Source organism: Aspergillus mulundensis (genome assembly GCF_003369625.1).
Source record: "Aspergillus mulundensis strain DSM 5745 chromosome Unknown scaffold_0, whole genome shotgun sequence".
In the NCBI taxonomy this organism is placed as follows: Eukaryota; Fungi; Ascomycota; class Eurotiomycetes; order Eurotiales; family Aspergillaceae; genus Aspergillus; species Aspergillus mulundensis.
In genome coordinates, this window is record NW_020797888.1 from 4,035,028 (window position 1) to 4,052,855 (window position 17,828).

General features: G+C 53.0%; 7 protein-coding genes across 7 annotated transcripts; 4 read left to right on the forward strand and 3 right to left on the reverse strand.

Moving 5' to 3' along the window:
- Positions 1–133: 133 nt before the first annotated feature.
- On the forward strand, positions 134–3,942 carry DSM5745_01063 (DNA-directed RNA polymerase I core subunit RPA135; the record flags this gene model as incomplete). The annotated part of the gene is made up of 2 exons (XM_026743079.1): positions 134–634; positions 691–3,942. The coding sequence occupies 2 exons, from the start codon at positions 134–136 to the stop codon at positions 3,940–3,942; spliced, it is 3,753 nt and encodes a 1,250-aa protein (XP_026608924.1).
- Positions 3,943–4,258: 316 nt separating this feature from the next.
- Positions 4,259–5,535, reverse strand: pre2 (proteasome core particle subunit beta 5; the record flags this gene model as incomplete). Its single annotated transcript, XM_026743080.1, has 6 exons — positions 4,259–4,594; positions 4,655–4,764; positions 4,815–4,863; positions 4,917–5,072; positions 5,136–5,243; positions 5,404–5,535. 6 exons carry the CDS (start codon positions 5,533–5,535, stop codon positions 4,259–4,261), a joined length of 891 nt encoding a protein of 296 aa, XP_026608925.1.
- Positions 5,536–5,899: 364 nt separating this feature from the next.
- On the reverse strand, positions 5,900–7,232 carry DSM5745_01065 (uncharacterized protein; the record flags this gene model as incomplete). The annotated part of the gene is made up of 2 exons (XM_026743081.1): positions 5,900–7,172; positions 7,228–7,232. The coding sequence occupies 2 exons, from the start codon at positions 7,230–7,232 to the stop codon at positions 5,900–5,902; spliced, it is 1,278 nt and encodes a 425-aa protein (XP_026608926.1).
- A 1,590-nt stretch (positions 7,233–8,822) lies between these two features.
- Positions 8,823–10,809, reverse strand: DSM5745_01066 (uncharacterized protein; the record flags this gene model as incomplete). Its single annotated transcript, XM_026743082.1, has 2 exons — positions 8,823–10,484; positions 10,555–10,809. The coding sequence occupies 2 exons, from the start codon at positions 10,807–10,809 to the stop codon at positions 8,823–8,825; spliced, it is 1,917 nt and encodes a 638-aa protein (XP_026608927.1).
- Positions 10,810–11,929: 1,120 nt separating this feature from the next.
- DSM5745_01067 (putative MFS transporter) lies at positions 11,930–13,782 on the forward strand (the record flags this gene model as incomplete). Its single annotated transcript, XM_026743083.1, has 6 exons — positions 11,930–12,194; positions 12,256–12,289; positions 12,340–12,504; positions 12,562–13,033; positions 13,091–13,418; positions 13,472–13,782. 6 exons carry the CDS (start codon positions 11,930–11,932, stop codon positions 13,780–13,782), a joined length of 1,575 nt encoding a protein of 524 aa, XP_026608928.1.
- A 350-nt stretch (positions 13,783–14,132) lies between these two features.
- Positions 14,133–15,907, forward strand: DSM5745_01068 (retrograde regulation protein 2; the record flags this gene model as incomplete). The annotated part of the gene is made up of 2 exons (XM_026743084.1): positions 14,133–14,185; positions 14,242–15,907. 2 exons carry the CDS (start codon positions 14,133–14,135, stop codon positions 15,905–15,907), a joined length of 1,719 nt encoding a protein of 572 aa, XP_026608929.1.
- Positions 15,908–16,540: 633 nt separating this feature from the next.
- On the forward strand, positions 16,541–17,590 carry thiA (thiamine thiazole synthase; the record flags this gene model as incomplete). The annotated part of the gene is made up of 2 exons (XM_026743085.1): positions 16,541–16,877; positions 16,932–17,590. 2 exons carry the CDS (start codon positions 16,541–16,543, stop codon positions 17,588–17,590), a joined length of 996 nt encoding a protein of 331 aa, XP_026608930.1.
- Between the last annotated feature and the right edge of the window lie 238 nt (positions 17,591–17,828).

Consider the following 17,828-nt stretch of genomic DNA (forward strand, 5'->3'; position numbering starts at 1 on the left):
TCTTCTGATACTGGTGTGTGGCTGGTTATTGGCTAGCCACGTTCAGTTCCGGTTCTTACACCAAGAACTGCTCTACTATTGCATGCAAACCCTACAATAGTCAAAAGCCGGGAAGGCGTCCGCAGAAATCAATATGGCACCCGCCGCGACAGACACCAATTGGTCTGTCAATTACGATGTCCTAAAGCGAGAGAAGCTTTTTCGAAACCCTCCCGAGGACAAGACCGCGTACCCCTCCCTCGCCGCATCCATCAAGCCCCATGTCGACTCCTTCAATGCGCTTTTCGAGAGCGGCGGAATTCTCGAGGCCGGTCTGAAGGATATCGGCACCCGAACTTTCCTCGACGAGGTTACCGAAACCGCCGAGCAGAAACAGCAGCGTCTGGCGGAGGGCCGAAGGGCGCCGAGGCGGAACAAGCTCCATGTTCGCATCAAGGAAGTTTTCCTCGAGAAGCCGGCCATTCCTGTGACCAACAAGTTCACTGCTCGCAACCGTAACATCTATCCATCTGAGTGCAGAGAAAGACATGCGACGTATCGTGGAAAGCTCCGCGCGAAGATTGAGTACCGAGTCAACAATGGAGATTGGGCGGAATCGGTTAGGGAAATGGGTCAAGTCCCTATCATGCTAAGGGTAAGTGGCAGGACATTGCGACATTGCTGTATGGGGCTTGATCTGACTTCATATAGACCAACAGATGCTACCTGGAAAAGGCGACGCCGGCGGAGCTGGTCCAGCACAAGGAGGAATCAGAAGAATTGGGCGGCTACTTTATCGTCAACGGTAACGAAAAGTTGATCCGAATGCTGATCGTCGGGCGAAGAAACTACCCCATGGCCATTGTCCGTAACACCTTCACGAACCGTGGTCACGCATACACAAAATTCGGTATCCAAATACGATCAGTACGACCGGACCAGACCTCGCAGACGAACGTTCTACACTACCTCAATGACGGAAACGTGACATTCCGATTCTCATGGCGAAAGAACGAGTTCATCGTCCCGGTGGTGATGATTCTCAAGGCTTTGGTGGAGACGAATGACCGCGAAATCTTCGAGGCGATTGTTGGCGGTTCCTCTTCTGAAGGAATCAACAACACCTTCGTGACAGACCGAGTGGAACTGCTGCTGCGAACATACAAGGCATACAAGTTGCACAGCCGTTCAGAGTGCCGAGCATTTATTGGAGAGAAATTCAAGCCCGTTCTTGGTGTCCCGGCAGATATCTCCAACGAGGAGGCTGGTACGGAATTCCTTCGCAAGGTGGTCCTGCCACACTTGGGCAACCAGAATGTTACGGAGACGCAGGATTACGACAAGTTCAAGATGCTCATGTTCATGATCCGCAAGCTCTATGCCGTCGTCGCCGGTGATTGCGCTCCCGACAACCCTGATGCTGTCTCGAACCAGGAAATTCTGCTTGGAGGATTCCTGTATGGTATGCTGCTCAAGGAAAGGCTCGACGAGTGGGTGAGGTCTTTCGCGCCTATTCTCAAAGATTGGTCCAACCGCAACCATGGCGCCAGATTCACAGACCCTGCTTTCGAGAGGGATTTCGTGAGCAAAGTGGTCAGAAGGTCAAATGAGAATATCGGAGGTGCTATGGAGTATTTCCTATCGACCGGTAACCTTGTCAGTCCCACTGGTCTCGATTTGCAGCAAACGTCTGGTTACACTGTCATGGCGGAAAAGATCAACTTCTACCGATTCATCAGTCATTTCCGCATGATCCACAGAGGTAGTTTCTTCGCACAGCTCAAGACGACTACAGTCCGTAAACTGCTTCCTGAGAGTTGGGGTTTCCTCTGCCCTGTGCACACGCCTGATGGTTCGCCCTGTGGTCTGCTCAACCATCTTGCGCACAAGTGTCTGGTTGCTACGAAAGATACCGACGTATCTCACATTCCAAAACTCCTTGTCCAGCTTGGTGTTCGCAACGAGTCGTCTGTCTCATTGGACGAAAGCGTTTCTGTTCAACTGGACGGCAGGATTGTCGGATACTGCTCACCAAAGCAGGCCCGTGTGGTCGCTAGCACTCTTAGACATTGGAAGGTCTCCGGCACCAACAACGTTCCCCTTGACCTGGAGATTGGCTACGTCCCCAACTCCACCGGCGGTCAATACCCCGGTATCTACATGTTCTCCCAGGCCGCCCGAATGTACCGTGAAGTCAAGTACCTCCCGCTCGACAAGCTCGACTACGTCGGGCCCTTCGAACAGCCGTTCATGGAGATTGCCTGCTTGCCTTCAGACCTGGTTCAAGGCCTATCAACACACATCGAATTCACCCCTACAAACATCCTCTCCATCGTCGCCAACATGACCCCCTTCTCCGACTACAACCAATCTCCCCGTAACATGTACCAGTGCCAAATGAGCAAGCAGACCATGGGAACACCAGGTACAGCAATCGACTACCGAACAGACAACAAGCTCTACCGATTACAGACCGGTCAAACGCCTATCGTGCGACCACCGCTCTACAATGCCTACGGTCTAGACAACTTCCCCAACGGCACGAACGCCGTTGTTGCTATCATCTCATACACGGGTTACGACATGGACGACGCTATGATCATCAACAAATCCTCTCACGAGCGCGGCTTCGGATACGGAACCGTCTACAAGACGAAGGTGCACTCCCTTGACGACAAGGACTCAAGACGCACAAAGTCCAAACAAGCCGTCCAGAAACTCTTCGGTTTCGCACCAGGCGCTGAGATCCGCGCCGAATGGCGCGCTACTCTCGACGAAGACGGGCTTCCTCACATCGGCGCTGAAATCAAAGAGGGCAGCATCGTAGCCGCCTACCACACCGTCCGTTACGATGCAAGCTCCGACTCATACATCAACGTCGACGGCATCACGCAGTTCGTGAAATACAAGGACAGCGAAAAGGCCTTCGTCGACAGCATCCGCATCATGGGCTCTGAAACCGGTACCGAGCCCGCACAGGCCCTCAGCGTCAAGTACCGTATTCCACGAAAGCCCATCATCGGTGACAAGTTCTCTTCTCGTCACGGTCAGAAGGGTGTTTGCTCGCAGCTCTGGCCTGCCGTCGACATGCCTTTCTCCGAGAGCGGCATCCAGCCTGATCTGATCATTAACCCTCACGCTTTCCCATCTCGTAAGCCAAATACCACCCCAGAACATTCTAAGACAAACCTCACTAACACAATGCCAGGTATGACAATCGCCCAAATGATCGAATCCATGGCCGGAAAAGCCGGCTCGCTGCACGGCCACCCACAAGACTGCACCCCCTTCCAATTCTCCGAAGAGCACACAGCAACAGACTACTTCGGCGAGCAGCTCCGCCGCGCCGGGTACAACTACTACGGCAACGAGCCCCTCTACTCCGGTATCACGGGCAAGGAGTTCGCCGCCGACATCTTCATCGGCGTCGTGCACTACCAGCGTCTGCGTCACATGGTGAACGATAAGTTCCAGGTCCGAACTACAGGACCAGTCAACAATCTCACCGGCCAGCCCGTCAAGGGTCGTGCCAAGGGAGGTGGTATCCGTGTTGGAGAGATGGAGCGCGATTCGCTTATCGCGCACGGTGCCGCTTATATCCTGCAGGATCGACTCATGAACTGCTCGGATTCCCAGCGTGCTTGGATCTGCCGCGACTGTGGCTCTTTCCTCAGTACGCAGGTTGCTGTGTCGAGTGCGGGGTCGAGCAAGGCGAGACTTGCTGCGAAGAGTTCGTCGGGCTCTGCGGCGCTCGGGGGCAACGCGGGCATTGTGCGGTGTAGGCGGTGCGCGAGGGAAGCTGTCTATGAGGACTCCCGCGCGGTCGTTTGGGAAGATGGAGAGGGTAAGAGGTTTGTTGGCGGTGACAATGTCACTGTTGTTGCTGTTCCTGGTGTCCTGAGGTATCTGGATGTGGAGCTTGCGGCGATGGGTATTCGCATGAAGTTCCGGGTTGATAATTGATCTCTCTACTGAGGACGAGTATAAAAAGCATGTTCATGTTATACATAGATGGGAGCGAGCTTTCATGTCTAGTCTCGTTTTGCTATATTGGCAATGCTTGGCTAGAGTTTATGATATCTTTTGTATTTATTGTTCTTTGGGAGTGAGTCTGTTTATATTGTTGGCAATAGCATTTTTTCTCTCATTACATGAAAATACCCGCTCTAATTAATGGCATTAAGTGTACCGGTATACGGATGATGCCTACATGCGTTGAATTCATTCATTGCCTAAAAACACCTGATATAAGGCAATCCCTATCCTATCTACCGAACCTCTACAGCGCCGACGTAACATTCGAGAACTCGCCCTTCTCCAACTTCGTCTTCCAGAATATGGGGTTCATATCGTCGAAACCGTGGTGGACCCATCCCTCTTCCTTCACGTGGTAAAGGTTGATGAAACCACCAGAGTAGGCGTCACGGTGCATAGCAGCGAGAATACTTCTCCGTCCGAGCTCGAGAGCCTCCTCCTCAGTCAGGTCGTAGCGGTAGTTGGCGTCCAGCACACCGTAGGCAAAGGTCTGACCGGATCCAACACAGAACAGATTTCCGGGGAGGCGGGTGCCGTCGGAGTCGATGTAGTACAGAGCGGGTCCTTCTTGAGGTGTCACCTATTCGCAGCACGTTAGCCGAGTTTCAAGCCGGTCGATATCCTGCAAGTCTGCACGTACACCTGCCAGCATCGTTCCCATGCTCAGACCGTATCCCTTGTAGGCGTAGGTAAGGTTAGCCAGGATCTTCGAGGCGGCGGCAACTGTGATACGGCGTTTGTGGCGGATTTCTGTATTGAATTAGCATCTCAATTAGCCGTCCAGACAGGATCCGACTCACCATGTAGTGTGCATTGTTGACTCAGATATCTAAGCCAGTATTGACAGTCCTGACGACAAAGATCAGCACGGTCATCCCAGAACAACACAGAAAGATACGTACTGCAGCACCACCAGCCATAGTTCCCAGAAGGCCGGGAACGGGCGCACTGCCCGGCTTATCCTCTGCACGGCTCAACCGCGAGACCGGAATGACCTTCTTCACCGTCTGACTGGCAATCCAGTTTCCGGCCGTAGCTCGGGAATCTGTGCAAACAATCTGTTTCAGACTGTCAGCGGGATGATCGGGATGGAATCATTCGATCATATTATATCGACGTACAATTCCACCCTGGAATCGGAAAGCGAGCGTTGTCGTTCCGTGGGCGAGTTTGATGGGACAGTTGGGGTTCGAGTGATCATCGGTCATCGCACGGAGGAAGGCGGAGTGCTAAATAAAATGAAGTCGTTAGTTAATGCTCTCAATATCGCATAGTTGGCTATGAGAAGCCAGGCTCCGCGGTGTTGGGCCCGGTTGTCTGCGACCATAGAATCCAACAGGCCCAATCTATTTCACACTGCCGGGGCTAGAGGTCGATGATGAAGCTTACGTTTGCAACCGGGGGAAGGGCGAATTTCAGAGAGAGCGGAGGGAGGCTCTCTGTCAGGTCATGCTGCTCTTGCTCCGAGTAGAACTCGTTCTGGTGCGGCGACTTGGTGTACTGGCGGACTAATTGATCCATGGTGTACAACGCGATGCGGAGACAATATTCCTTGTGACAGGGTTGTAAAATTGAGGGGACGAGAAGGAGGATTAAAGACGAGGGATGCGGACGAAGATGGAGCTCCAAGCTGAGCTTCTGACGCTGGAGCTCAGATGGGCCGCCGCCCGCGTCGTCACCTTGGAGCCTGGGTCACGTGCTTAGCCTCAGATATCAGGCATGAACATAGACCTCTACTTTGTCGGTACTGCATAGATACTTCGCGCTCTCTGGACATAGCTTGATTCGAATTCAAACAGAAACAGACTATAAACATTGTGTGGACATAAATACATATCAGGACTAATGACCCATTGAGACCCCCTCTCATATCAACAATTTCCCCTCAGATAGGAACTGCAACTCGCTGCGTTTGAGCGTCTAGCGGACCCCCGAGATCTGACTTCTTGGTGCGTATAGGCAAGTCGGCGTCTGAGCCTGATGTCATGATACCCTGAGTATCATGGGGCGCGAGGGTTTTCTGTCTCTTATTTTCGCCGTTTCCCTCGGTCTCCTTACTGGAGCCTCCCTCATGGTTCGCTACCGGAGTCCTCTGCTCTGCGGTATCAGTATCCATCCCTGGGGCTGTAGGTGATATGCCATGGATTCTCGTTCCGGATGCCGCATCATTAGCGGAAATGTGAGAATATGCGTCGGAAGCTGAATCATGCCTCGCATGACCATATTCCGGCTCGCCTTGGTAGGACTCCGTCGCCTGGGACTCAGACGCACGATGTTCGTGTTCGCGGTCATCACCAGGCGATGGCTGCGACGACGTGGTGGCGGGGACAGCTCCCGCTCCATGTTCGGCTCTAGTCTCTACGGGCTCGTACTCGGTCTCCCAGGAGTGCAGCTCTCGTTCAGCGTCTTCGATAATCTGCTTGGCTTCGTCTCCTCCTTCATACGCCTTCGGCTCGTCTCCGGGGATCACCGACGTATCGTCTAGACAATTGAGTAGACGACGCGCATGACGGGCAAGTAGAACCTGCTTCTCTCCTCGCTCAATCACAGCAGCAAGGTGGACACTGTATGCCTCCTTAAATCTCTGTCGGGTCTGTGAAGGCATCCCTAAGCGTTTGAACATGAGTTGGGAGCAGATATCACTTACCACATTGGTCAACTGTGCCTCAGCAACAAGATTCTGCGCCTCCGCTCTTACGAGCTCCTGCTCCATCGTTTCAATCTTATGGCTATTGGGCTCCTTCAGCTTAAGCTTCTGGATCTCATCGGCAATCTTGGCTCGCTGATCACGGGTCGGCTGGACAGAGCTCTCCGTGTCGCGAATATGCTTCAGGACCGTACGATAATCCTCCAAATGCTGCGCGTAAACATCCTCCTGCTCGCCCATTTCCGCCATCAGCACGCCCAGCTTATCCGAGATATCAGAGATAGCTTCATCTTCGGTCGTTTCGCCCCATTCCGAAATCTGCGCTGCAATCGACATGCGCTGCCTGGCGGCGGACTCATGAGCAGAGATCGCTGCATTCTCGCTCTTGATCACTCGGTTCATCTTCTTACTCAGCTGAGGCTGTTGGATGCCTCGGAAGGTGCCAATACCGAACCGATGGCGGCCAGTGTTGGTAGAGTTTCTTCTCCTTCTGCCGGAGAGAGTTCGATTCCTATATCCAAGTCGGTTAGTAAGTGCAACGACAGTGGACAACCTGTCAGGCATACATCATTGCGAACTTGCCGTCTCAATCCGTCTTATTATTTTAAGATGATATGGTGAAAACAAGGTTAAGGGAAACTGGTATAAACTTCAAATAAGCGTAGGCTGGGATGCGCCTTCCTCGGTTCTCTTAGTTCAGGGTTATCAAAGAAGCTCAAGAAAGTATCATATAGTAGCTTTAAGCTCAAGAAATCGACAAGCTACCCCAAAGCAGATTATAAGCTGGCCATGAACGCCCCCACCGTTCATCATTTCTTTATCTCCAGTTCGCTGCATGCCTCGTGACGTCACGAAGTGAGGAGCAGATGCTGAGGTCATTCTGCGTTTGAACGCACATGATAGGAGATTTCGTGGTTCTCGCGAACGGATCCGCTGGGATGGGATGGCGTCCAGTTGGGTGATGGCAAGGGTATCCGATCGCGATCCTCCAGTAGGGCTGGCGCGGGTGACATCGCCGTTTTGGGAAAGATATAGATCGCCTGCAGCCGGGGGGGCGAACGTAATCTGCGAAGGTGACGAGTCCCTGCCTTGCGGCATACTTATGCGAATATAGCCCTATTCTGTCCGTTCATGGGATAGGTATATACTCGACATCCCTCCGCCGTCTGCCAGGTTCAATGTACTCGATGTACCGCGGCGCCGGCACGCACTCCCAGTCTCTGCGATAGTGGTCACGAGAGAATACAGGGTATACCGTCTCCTGGCGAGTATGGAAGTGTCTCCTTGTTATAGTGGTGTAAGAGTCCCGCGGTGAGTGTGGAGGACTGGGAGAATGGTGAGGGGAGTACCGGATGATGGTTGTACTGGTAGGGTGGTGAGGCGGCGGAGACGGGCATCTGGGACGAAAGCGCGGCGGAAAGGGTATTCTCGGACTGATGGGATAGGAGCGGTACTTTGTGAAGCGGACGGTGCGAGTCTCGTAGTCGTGGTCGTCGCTTTCGTTGTTGAAGCACATTTTGGCTGTGTTGATTTGAGTATGAGATTTGCGTGTTGGATGAGGGTCAATGATGTGTATAGATAAGAATAACTTCTTCAGATATGGATCAATATTTGCGAGCAGGAAGAGCCTCCAAATAGAGGTTCATATACCAAGAATCAAGATCAGTTGACTGGGGTTGTCCTGGCTGGCAGATGATCTCGCCTGGTGATAACTAACTAACCAGCCTCAGGTCATCGATAAAATTAGCCAGGGGGCTCAGATCTGGTGGTCATTTATAGAAAGATTACTGCCATTTCCTATTAATGGTCTCCTCAGCTGAGGCATACACCAAGACTGCGTGGGGTCACTTCAGCTGCCCAGAACAGAGGATGACATTATTTCCAGGTTGTTGAAATATCACCATGAGGCTGAGAACCTGATATTGATGGCAGACTGAGACTGTGTAACAGCCTCTGCTGTCCAAGCCACTGCTGAGGCAGAATGACATTCACAAACATGACTGAAATAGACCGTATAGATAAAATTAGATTTTACACTTGCCTGTCTGCTCTCTCTGCGAAGGACGGCATGGCACGAAGACCAGACAAAGATAGCGCCGAGAAATGGCCAAAACCAACACCGTTGTATTAATAAAACATTATAGCAACCGATATAACAAGCTCAAGACATATCATCTGCATCATGGTGGTGGGTGTTTTCGTTATCCGATGCATGGAAAGCATCTCCAAAGGCAGAGTTTTCTAGGTCGGGCAGATCCAAACCGTCATTCTGCTCGGTATACGCAGCAAGCGCATCGCCCGCACTGTCCATGTTGGTGAAGTCAAAGTTCGTCCCATCAAGGCCGCCGTCTGCGCCCGTGTTTCCTGGCGTCAATCCTTGAAGGCCGCTGCCCGGGGTGTCGTCCTTTTTATCGTTGACCATGACCCAATCACCGGTCTCGCCTGCCGCGTTGCCTGTCTGCGGGATGTTTCCGAGATCCATGTCGATATCCAGCCCAGCCAGAGATTGGTCTTGTTGTGGGACACCCACTGTTGGTTGTTGGCCAGGAGCGCCTGGGGTATTAGTCGCGTGTGACTGTCCGGTTGTGCCTTGAGTAGTAAATTGATCGAGCAGGTGACTGTCCGCATGGTCCATATCGACGTCAACATCTGTTGTCTTCCGCTCTGGTTCAATCTTCTCCAGTAGACCACCCTTCTCGATACATGAGACCTTCGGCTCCGGGACAATCTGTTTTTGCCATGAGTTCTCTACCTCCCGGACAATGTCATCAACCTTGTATTTGGCCTTGTGCTCTATTGGCGCGAGCGGCACGTTGTCCTCGTCCGTAGGAATCTCGATTCGGCCTTCCAGTCTCCAAATCTCGGAGCCAGTGTCTGCTGGGTCGGACGCAGCATCGCGTAATCGAGCTTCGGCGTCTTTGAGTTGAGCTGTGCGGTTGAACTTTTCCATACGGCGCGCGTGCCGCTTCTTCATCTTCTCAATTTCCGCTGTCATATCTGCGACCTTCTTGGCAACGCGATCGGCGAATTCCTCGGCTTTCTCCGGCTCCAGTTTGGTCGCCTGCTTCGCTTCGTTGGCGTCTGTTGAATCTCCACTAGTAGGGCCAACAGGTGCATCGAAGAAGCCTGCGGTCAACGACTCGAGCTCGCCTTTCCGTCCCAAGCCTAAGGACACAGGCGTGATCTGGCTGATAGCATACGGCGAGGCCAGAACCTCTTCCATCCATTCATGATGTTGCTGGTACCTCATCTTGCTCACCTCCCGGGGAGTAAGCAGGTCCATGATATCACCCGCAGATACGTCTTCGTCCTCCAAGGCAAAGTCGGTGGTAGCTGCATTGACCGCCGCTGACGAGGCACGGTGTCCGCGCGGCGCCTTTGCTTGAACTGCTCCAGCCGGGGGCTGCACACCGGGACCGGCCTGCGGGTAAAATGGTTGCCGCCCAACCATGGCATTCGGATACGCTCCTTGCGGCTGCTGGTAACCCTGTTGAACTGCCATTTGAGGAGGTAGTCCGATTGCAGGCCAGTTATTCCGGTCATGCAGCATGAAGTCCTTGCGCGCTAGTATCCCCTGGGACTGCAAAAACCGGCGCTGGGCCAACATGCCTTGGATCTGAGGTAGGACTGGAATGCGGTTTGCTGGGATGTGGTCCGTAGGAGGCGCTCGGGAGTAGTGTACGATCCATAGCGAAGGGTCAGGCGGAGGCAAGCCGGGATTCGGCACTTTGGTGGGTAGAAGTCGGTATCGTCGGCGACAATGGATAGCGACCGACTCGTTCGGGGGATGATAACCGCTGCGGTGCAACCACATCTCCACAACCTGGTTCGCGACGACGTCAGTACTTAGTTCCATTACTATTCTGATTGAGAAGCGAAATGAAGAAACATACGTAGCCTCGAGCCTCGAAGGTGAAAGCCTGTTCGGCATCGGCCCAAACATAACCATCGCTCGCGAAGTTCGTTCCCAAATGGTTCAAAGGCTGCCATGTGAGCATAACGCTGCCATCTTGAGGGCCATCCAGAAAAGTCCAGTGCATCGGGTGCGCTTCACGGACGATTTTAGGCGCGGACAGGAGATATTCGAGCACGGTCTCAGTGGGCATCATATGCATCAACGGATAGCGATTGCGCGAAACAAGATGCATATGGGGCAGCTAGTCATTTCCACGAAGCACTGGTCAGCGAAGGCCCAATGGACGCCATGATGGAAGTTTGATAAGACAATACCAATTGCCCGGGGACACGACTGGCTGGGTCATCCATTGTGGCCAGGGTGCGCGATGGCTAACGACCCGATAGGAGTAATGTAGTCGCAATCTGTGCCAAAGATGGCCCACGAGGGATGGGATGGTAATTCGAGAGTTCGGGTGGATTCGCCCGGGGTAGCTGAGCAGAGCAGTACTCGTTGGTGAGCAGCCGACCGCAAACGCGACGCGGAATTTGTGAGGCTTCAGCCACAGTGGCTGGTTGTTGTCTGCGCCACATTCACTTTAACACCTTAAGGATCAGGCGCAGACTCTCACCCGCAAGTTCGTCCGCCCCACACACTTCAAAGTCGGAGCAGCCCCACAGTCCACACAGCTTCTCCAGCCATCTTGGACTTCCTCCATCTGCGTAAGTCGGAACTCGGAAATCGTCTCCTCGTCTCCTCGTCTCCTCGCTTACTCGCTGTTTCAAGTTGTGAGTGATATGGGTAAGGCGAGGCAAGGCACCGTCAAAGTTTTAGTTCTCCCTGCATTTCCAGCCTCTCAAACTTCCTCCTGACATGCTGCCGAGGTTCACGCACATCTCATGGAGTCTCCGGCTATGCTTTCTCCAAGCTTTATCCACACCGACTTGATTGGATTGTCTGCCATCTCGGGGACCACCAAGCTTCCTCCGAAGATCACGCCCACCCGCTGTGCAAGGCGTGTCCATGCCTTTGCGTCCCGTCGACTATGATTCGCGAGATTTTTGACAACTGACTCTATCGCGGCCTCGGGGCGAATCTCTGTTCCCCCTCCTTTCCCCGCCTCTGCAATAATGGCGTAACCCTAGATTGACGTCGAGCGCTCTAGCCTCTAGCCCGCCGGGAATTGGCCGATGAGCTCAGTCAGGTGCAGATCATCCATTCGACCCAATGATGACCGTCGCGAAGGAAAATCGTCCGCTGCAAGTGCGAGCGCACTTATAAGACAGTCTCGTTCGCTCTCGCATCTTATCTTCCCGCCATCCCGTTCCCTATCTTTCGATTTTTGGCCTCACTTACTCCGTATCCGTACGACCATGGGCCTTTTTGGGAGGAAGCATGCGCCTGACGGCAATACGGCCGAGTCGGAAAACAACACAGTGAATACTCAAACGACAAATGAGCCTGTTTCGGACCTAGACCTGTCTGATCCGGAGAAGCATGCAGCCGATCATTATGCAAACGAGTCGCATACTGCGCTGCCCCAGATGCATTCCCCGCGTGTAAATATTGATTCTAAGCTTGAGGCTCGGGTGGTGCGCAAGCTGGACTTGCGGGTTCCCACCCTTCTGGGATTTTTGTGTAAGTTCGACCAGACGCGCTGATCACTCGACACGAATGTTCCTGACCTAGCAACCTATAGATCTCCTTGCGCTCTTAGACCGAAGCAACATAGGGTTAGTTTTTCTCCATCTGTTCACCCCGCAATATCATTGACTATTCTTAGAAATGCGCGAATTGCAGGAATGGAAGAGGATTTGTCCCTCCATGGAAACCAGTATTCATGGCTTTTGACGATATTCTACATATCGTATACATTGTTCGAGCCTCTAGCACTGATGTGGAAACTCATGCCTCCACATAGATGGGCTGCCATAACTGCCATGACCTGGTGAGTTCCGAGGCCTTATGGAGCACGTCTTTTCAGGCAGCTCTAACAGGTATCTAGGGGTATCGCAGCGACGTGCCAGGCAGCTGTACAGAACTGGTCTGGCTTAATGGCTTTACGTTTCATCCTTGGTGCGGCAGAGGCAGCCTTCGGCCCGGGTTCTCCTTACCTGCTGTCTTTCTTCTACGGCCGGCGAGAGCTTGGTCTCCGCTGCGGATTGTTCGTCTCTGCCGCGCCTTTGGCTAATACCTTTGCCGGTGCACTTGCGTACGGTATCACATCAGGCCATGCGCTACTAGCCAACTGGAGACTCCTGTTCCTTGTTGAGGGAGCCCCGTCACTGGTCGCGGCATTCCTTGCCTGGTTCTACTTACCGGACCATCCATCTTCCGCGCGATTCTTGACAGAGGAGGAAAAAGATGTTGCGCGAGCCCGGTCGCTTCGACGTAGCGGCGAGGGCGAGCGCGTAGAAGGCGTAAACTGGAAAGAGCTTGCTCAGACTTTGCTTGATGTCAAGCCCTGGATCACGGCGGTACGCTGCATCTGTTCTCTTTGGCTAGATATTGGCTTGGCTGACGTTGTTTTCTAGTTCATGTATTTCAGTTGCAACGTGAGCTTCTCCTCGCTTCCAGTATTTCTTCCAACAATCTTGGAAGATATGGGATTCGAGTCAATCCACGCCCAGGGCCTGACTGCCCCGCCGTTCTTCGTTTCATTCCTTTTCAGCATCGGGACCACTTGGCTTGCTGATCGATTTCAGCAACGCGGACTCACAATCGTCTGCTTCTCGTTAGTTGGAACAGTGGGCTATGTTCTTCTTGCAGCCTGCACTTCCGTGGGGGTTCGTTACTTTGGCGTATTCTTAGCAGCAGCTGGGGTCTTCCCATGCATCGCCAATATTCTTCCGTGGGTTCTGAGTACGTTCCATACCTACATATAAAGACTCAACGCACTAACCTAGAACGTTCAGATAACCAAGGCTCCGATAGTCGCCGCGGTATGGGTATTGTCATCCTCAATATAATCGGACAATGCGGCCCTTTTCTGGGAACCAACGTGTTTCCCACCAGCGATGGCCCTCGCTACATTCGTGGCCAATCCATTTGCGCGGCGTTTATGTTCTTCAACGCCATTCTTGCTCTGAGTTTGCGTTTCCTTCTGTCGTGGGAGAACAAGCGCTTGGATAGGAAATATGGCCCACAAAGCGAGTCCGCTGCGCAACAAAAGGGTCAAGCTGTCGGGGAAGAGAATTATGGTTCTGGTTTTAGATATGTGCTGTAGCTGGCGTTGGAGTTTACAGGATGCAAGATACTACCACGCGGTATATATCTTTGAGAATTCATGACTAATGTCCTCACTAATGAAATGACGTTTACCATGCCGCCTCCGCAAAAGCTGCTAACTTCACACACATACATCTTGTAAATCTAGACGCCAAACCCAATTGCTTCATTCTGTCCTCACACTGAGTTGCAAACCTGCCCCACTCCCACCAACCCTCCAACTTCCATCTTTGCAACGATAGAACGAAACTTTACGGCACTGGATGATAACTCCTAACATCCATATGTCCAGTTTCGACATCGACATATAATCCAGCATTGAACTGTCCATCGATCACAACTACTAAGATGGCCCTTTCCGGAAACAACTCGCACCTCTACGCGATCGTCGACATGGGAAGGTATGTTGAATCCACGAGCGTCCTTCACACTTCAGATTCGGTATTAACCATCGCAGCAATGGCATCCGCTTCTCCATAACCGACACATCACCACCGACAGCCCGAATCATGCCAACAGTTTACCAAGACCGGGCCGGCATCTCTCTATACGATGCCCAGTTCTCCAAATCCAGCGGCAGTGAGCGTAAAGAACGCCGAGCCATCCCGCCAGATACGGTTGAGCATGTCGTCGACAGACTAGTTCGGTTCCAAGGCGTGTGCGAGGACTTCCAGGTGCCCAGTGGGAATATCTATGTCCTTGCGACGGAGGCCACACGGACAGCGCCGAACTCTGAGGATTTCAAGGCCCGAATCAAGGAGCGCACAGGGTGGGAGGTGCGGATGCTGTCTAAAGAGGATGAAGGGCGGATTGGGGCGCTGGGGATCGCGAGTAGCTCGCGTGCTGTTGCAGGCCTGGCGATGGACTTGGGGGGTGGAAGTACGCAGATTACGTGGGTGGTTGCTCGGGACGGGGTTGTTCGGACATGTCCGAAAGGCTCATTTAGTTTTCCATACGGTGCTGCGGCGCTGATGGGGAGGCTGGAGGAAGCAAAGCGCGTTGGTAAGGATGCGGAGAGGGAGTTGAGGGAGGAGATGAAGACGAATTTTCAAAGGGCTTATGAGGAGCTTGAGGTCCCGGAAGACCTCATGGACAACAGCAAGAGGGAGGGAAGGTTTGATCTCTATCTATGCGGTGGTGGATTTAGGGGCTGGGGGTATGTATTGATGAAGCAGGCTGAGGTTAGCCCGTACCCTATCCCGATCATCAATGGGTTTCGGGCAAAGAGGGAGGATTTTCACGATACTGCTGGAGTACTCCGTGAGGTCTCTGGCTCGGACAATATCTTTGGAGTATCGAAACGACGAGCATCGCAAATCCCAGCGGTTGCGATGCTGATAGATGTGCTTATGGATGCATTGCCCGCAATCACGCATATACAGTTCTGTCAAGGAGGAGTCCGCGAGGGCTTCCTGTTCGACAAACTACCACAGGAGGTTCGATCCCAGGATCCTCTATTAGCTGCGACTTTGCAGTATGCACCGCCGTCCCCGGACGCTATCAACGAACTGCTTCTATCCGCGCTGCCGGAGCATGCTTCTCCGATTGAGTCTTCTCGCATACCCCCCACTTTATCCGCGCACTTTATTGCTGCGCTTGCCAACGTCCTCTATGCACATTCTCGGGTACCTCGAGAGTCTCGCACGGCAGCTGCTTCGCACAGCACAACGACAGGTCTCTTAGCCTCCACCGACAGCATTTCCCACGCCGAGCGTGCAATGATGGCGCTTATACTTGTCGAGCGCTGGGCAGGCGATTTGGCACCCACAGAAGAAGCTTACCAAAGGAACCTGATGCTCTGCGTGTCTCCGCAGGAGGCATGGTGGTGCCAGTACTTAGGCCGAGTAGCAGCACTGATCGGCGATGTATATCCCGCAGGTCGCGTATCCGGGACCCATTGGAGAATCCAGCTGTGTACAGAATGGGACCAGGTCATCAAGAAGAAGGGCCCGCGTGATTTGCTACGACTCAAGCTCCAATGGAACATAGAGACGGCGGCGACATCGGGGGTCACAGAGCACTGGCTGCGAGACCGGGCGGAGAAGATTGAAGCAGCGGGCAAGAAAAAGAGCTGGATCCGGGAGTATGGGGTCCGGCTGGGGGTTGTGGTTTGCTCGACTTAGCAAGTTAGCAATTCGTATTATTATGATCATTTGTGACTTCATCTCTTGACTCACCGGACTACTGTGTACGGAGTAGATCGGAGCGTGTCCGAGATCAAGGCAGCTCCAGCTGTCATGTCCGGGCCAGGTCAGGTGCCGTCATGCCACTACTTAAACCCCTCCTACCCCGCTCTCTGCCACCATCTTCTTTTCTCATCATCAACTCAGTCAAATTCATCAATTTCCATCTCGAACAAGTCCTCCTCACTCATGAGACTAGTGGGTATGAAATTGGCTAACAATTGTGCAGAATCGCCTCCACCGTACAATGTAAACACACCTAGTTGACCCTCGCGGGTCGTCTATGGAAGTCATGGAAAGCCTTATGCTGGCATTCAATTCAACCATCAAGGTATCTCAGGTAATGTCTGGGCGTGGCCGGTGTTCGTTCCCATCCTTAGCATATCCTCTGCTCAACTGTACTGGCATCAATCGATCCGGCGTTGAAGAGGACTGCCAAAGGCTCTGGGTTCGTTCTGAGATCATACGGTCAAAACTTGATCTGGATAATACCAGCGAAAGGATCATGCCTTCCCTTCTTTGTGCCTCATAAGTGGAACGGCTAACAGTGGATAGTCAGTTACTTGAATCAACATGTCTCCCCCAGCTGCCCTCTTCGAGCCTACTGTTGCCCCCACCGGCATCAAGGGCAAGGTCATGGTCCCTGAGACTACAGCCGATGCCAATAGCTCGCAGACCAAGCTGCTCGACACCTTCGGCGGCAAGTGGGACGACTTCAAGTTTGCTCCCATCCGTGAGAGCCACGTCTCTCGCGCCATGACCCGCCGCTATTTCCAGGACTTGGACCGATATGCCGAGAGCGATGTTGTCATTGTTGGCGCTGGCTCGTGCGGTCTCAGCACTGCGTATGTTCTGGCTAAGGCTCGTCCGGACTTGAAGATTGCTATCATTGAGGCTTCTGTCTCCCCAGGTTAGTTTGGAAACAATACCGTCCCAATCGACTATTGAACTTACACACAACCAGGTGGTGGTGCTTGGCTTGGAGGCCAGCTTTTCTCCGCGATGGTCATGCGCCGCCCTGCTGAGCTCTTCCTGAACGAGCTTGGCGTGCCCTATGAGGAAGATCCCGACATGCCCAACTACGTGGTCGTCAAGCACGCCTCCCTGTTCACCTCGACCCTCCTCTCGAAGGTCCTTCAATTCCCCAACGTCAAGCTCTTCAACGCCACCTGCGTTGAGGACCTCGTGACTCGCCCCGGTCCCAACGGCAACGCCGAGGAAGTCCAGATCGCCGGTGTCGTCACCAACTGGACGCTTGTCACCCTCCACCATGACGACCACTCCTGCATGGACCCCAACACCATCAATGCCCCGGTTATCATCAGTACAACCGGCCATGATGGCCCCTTCGGTGCTTTCTGCGCAAAGCGTCTCGTCTCCATGACCACCATCGACAAGCTCGGTGGCATGCGTGGCCTCGACATGAACTCTGCTGAGGATGCTATCGTCAAGAACACCCGTGAGGTCGCCAAGGGTCTCATCATTGGCGGAATGGAACTGTCTGAGATTGATGGCTTCAACCGCATGGGACCAACTTTCGGTGCCATGGTTCTTAGTGGTGTCAAGGCCGCTGAGGAAGCCTTGAAGGTCTTCGACGACCGCAAGCGCGAGTGTGCTGAGTAAATCAGCTTTTGAGCGAGATGACAGTTCCAGTCGTTCATTTACCGCAGGGACAACGATCAATTATGCTAGTTGCAAGAACCCAAATTGAACGAAGTGATTACCGTATATCCCAAGCTTTGCTCTATGTCGAGATTCGTCTTTCCTTGAATCCACAATACATGCAACTGTAATCTTGTAGGAATGCTAACAGATTCACCGTACATTAGGTTTTTACAATCCTAGGCAATAATAAAAATAC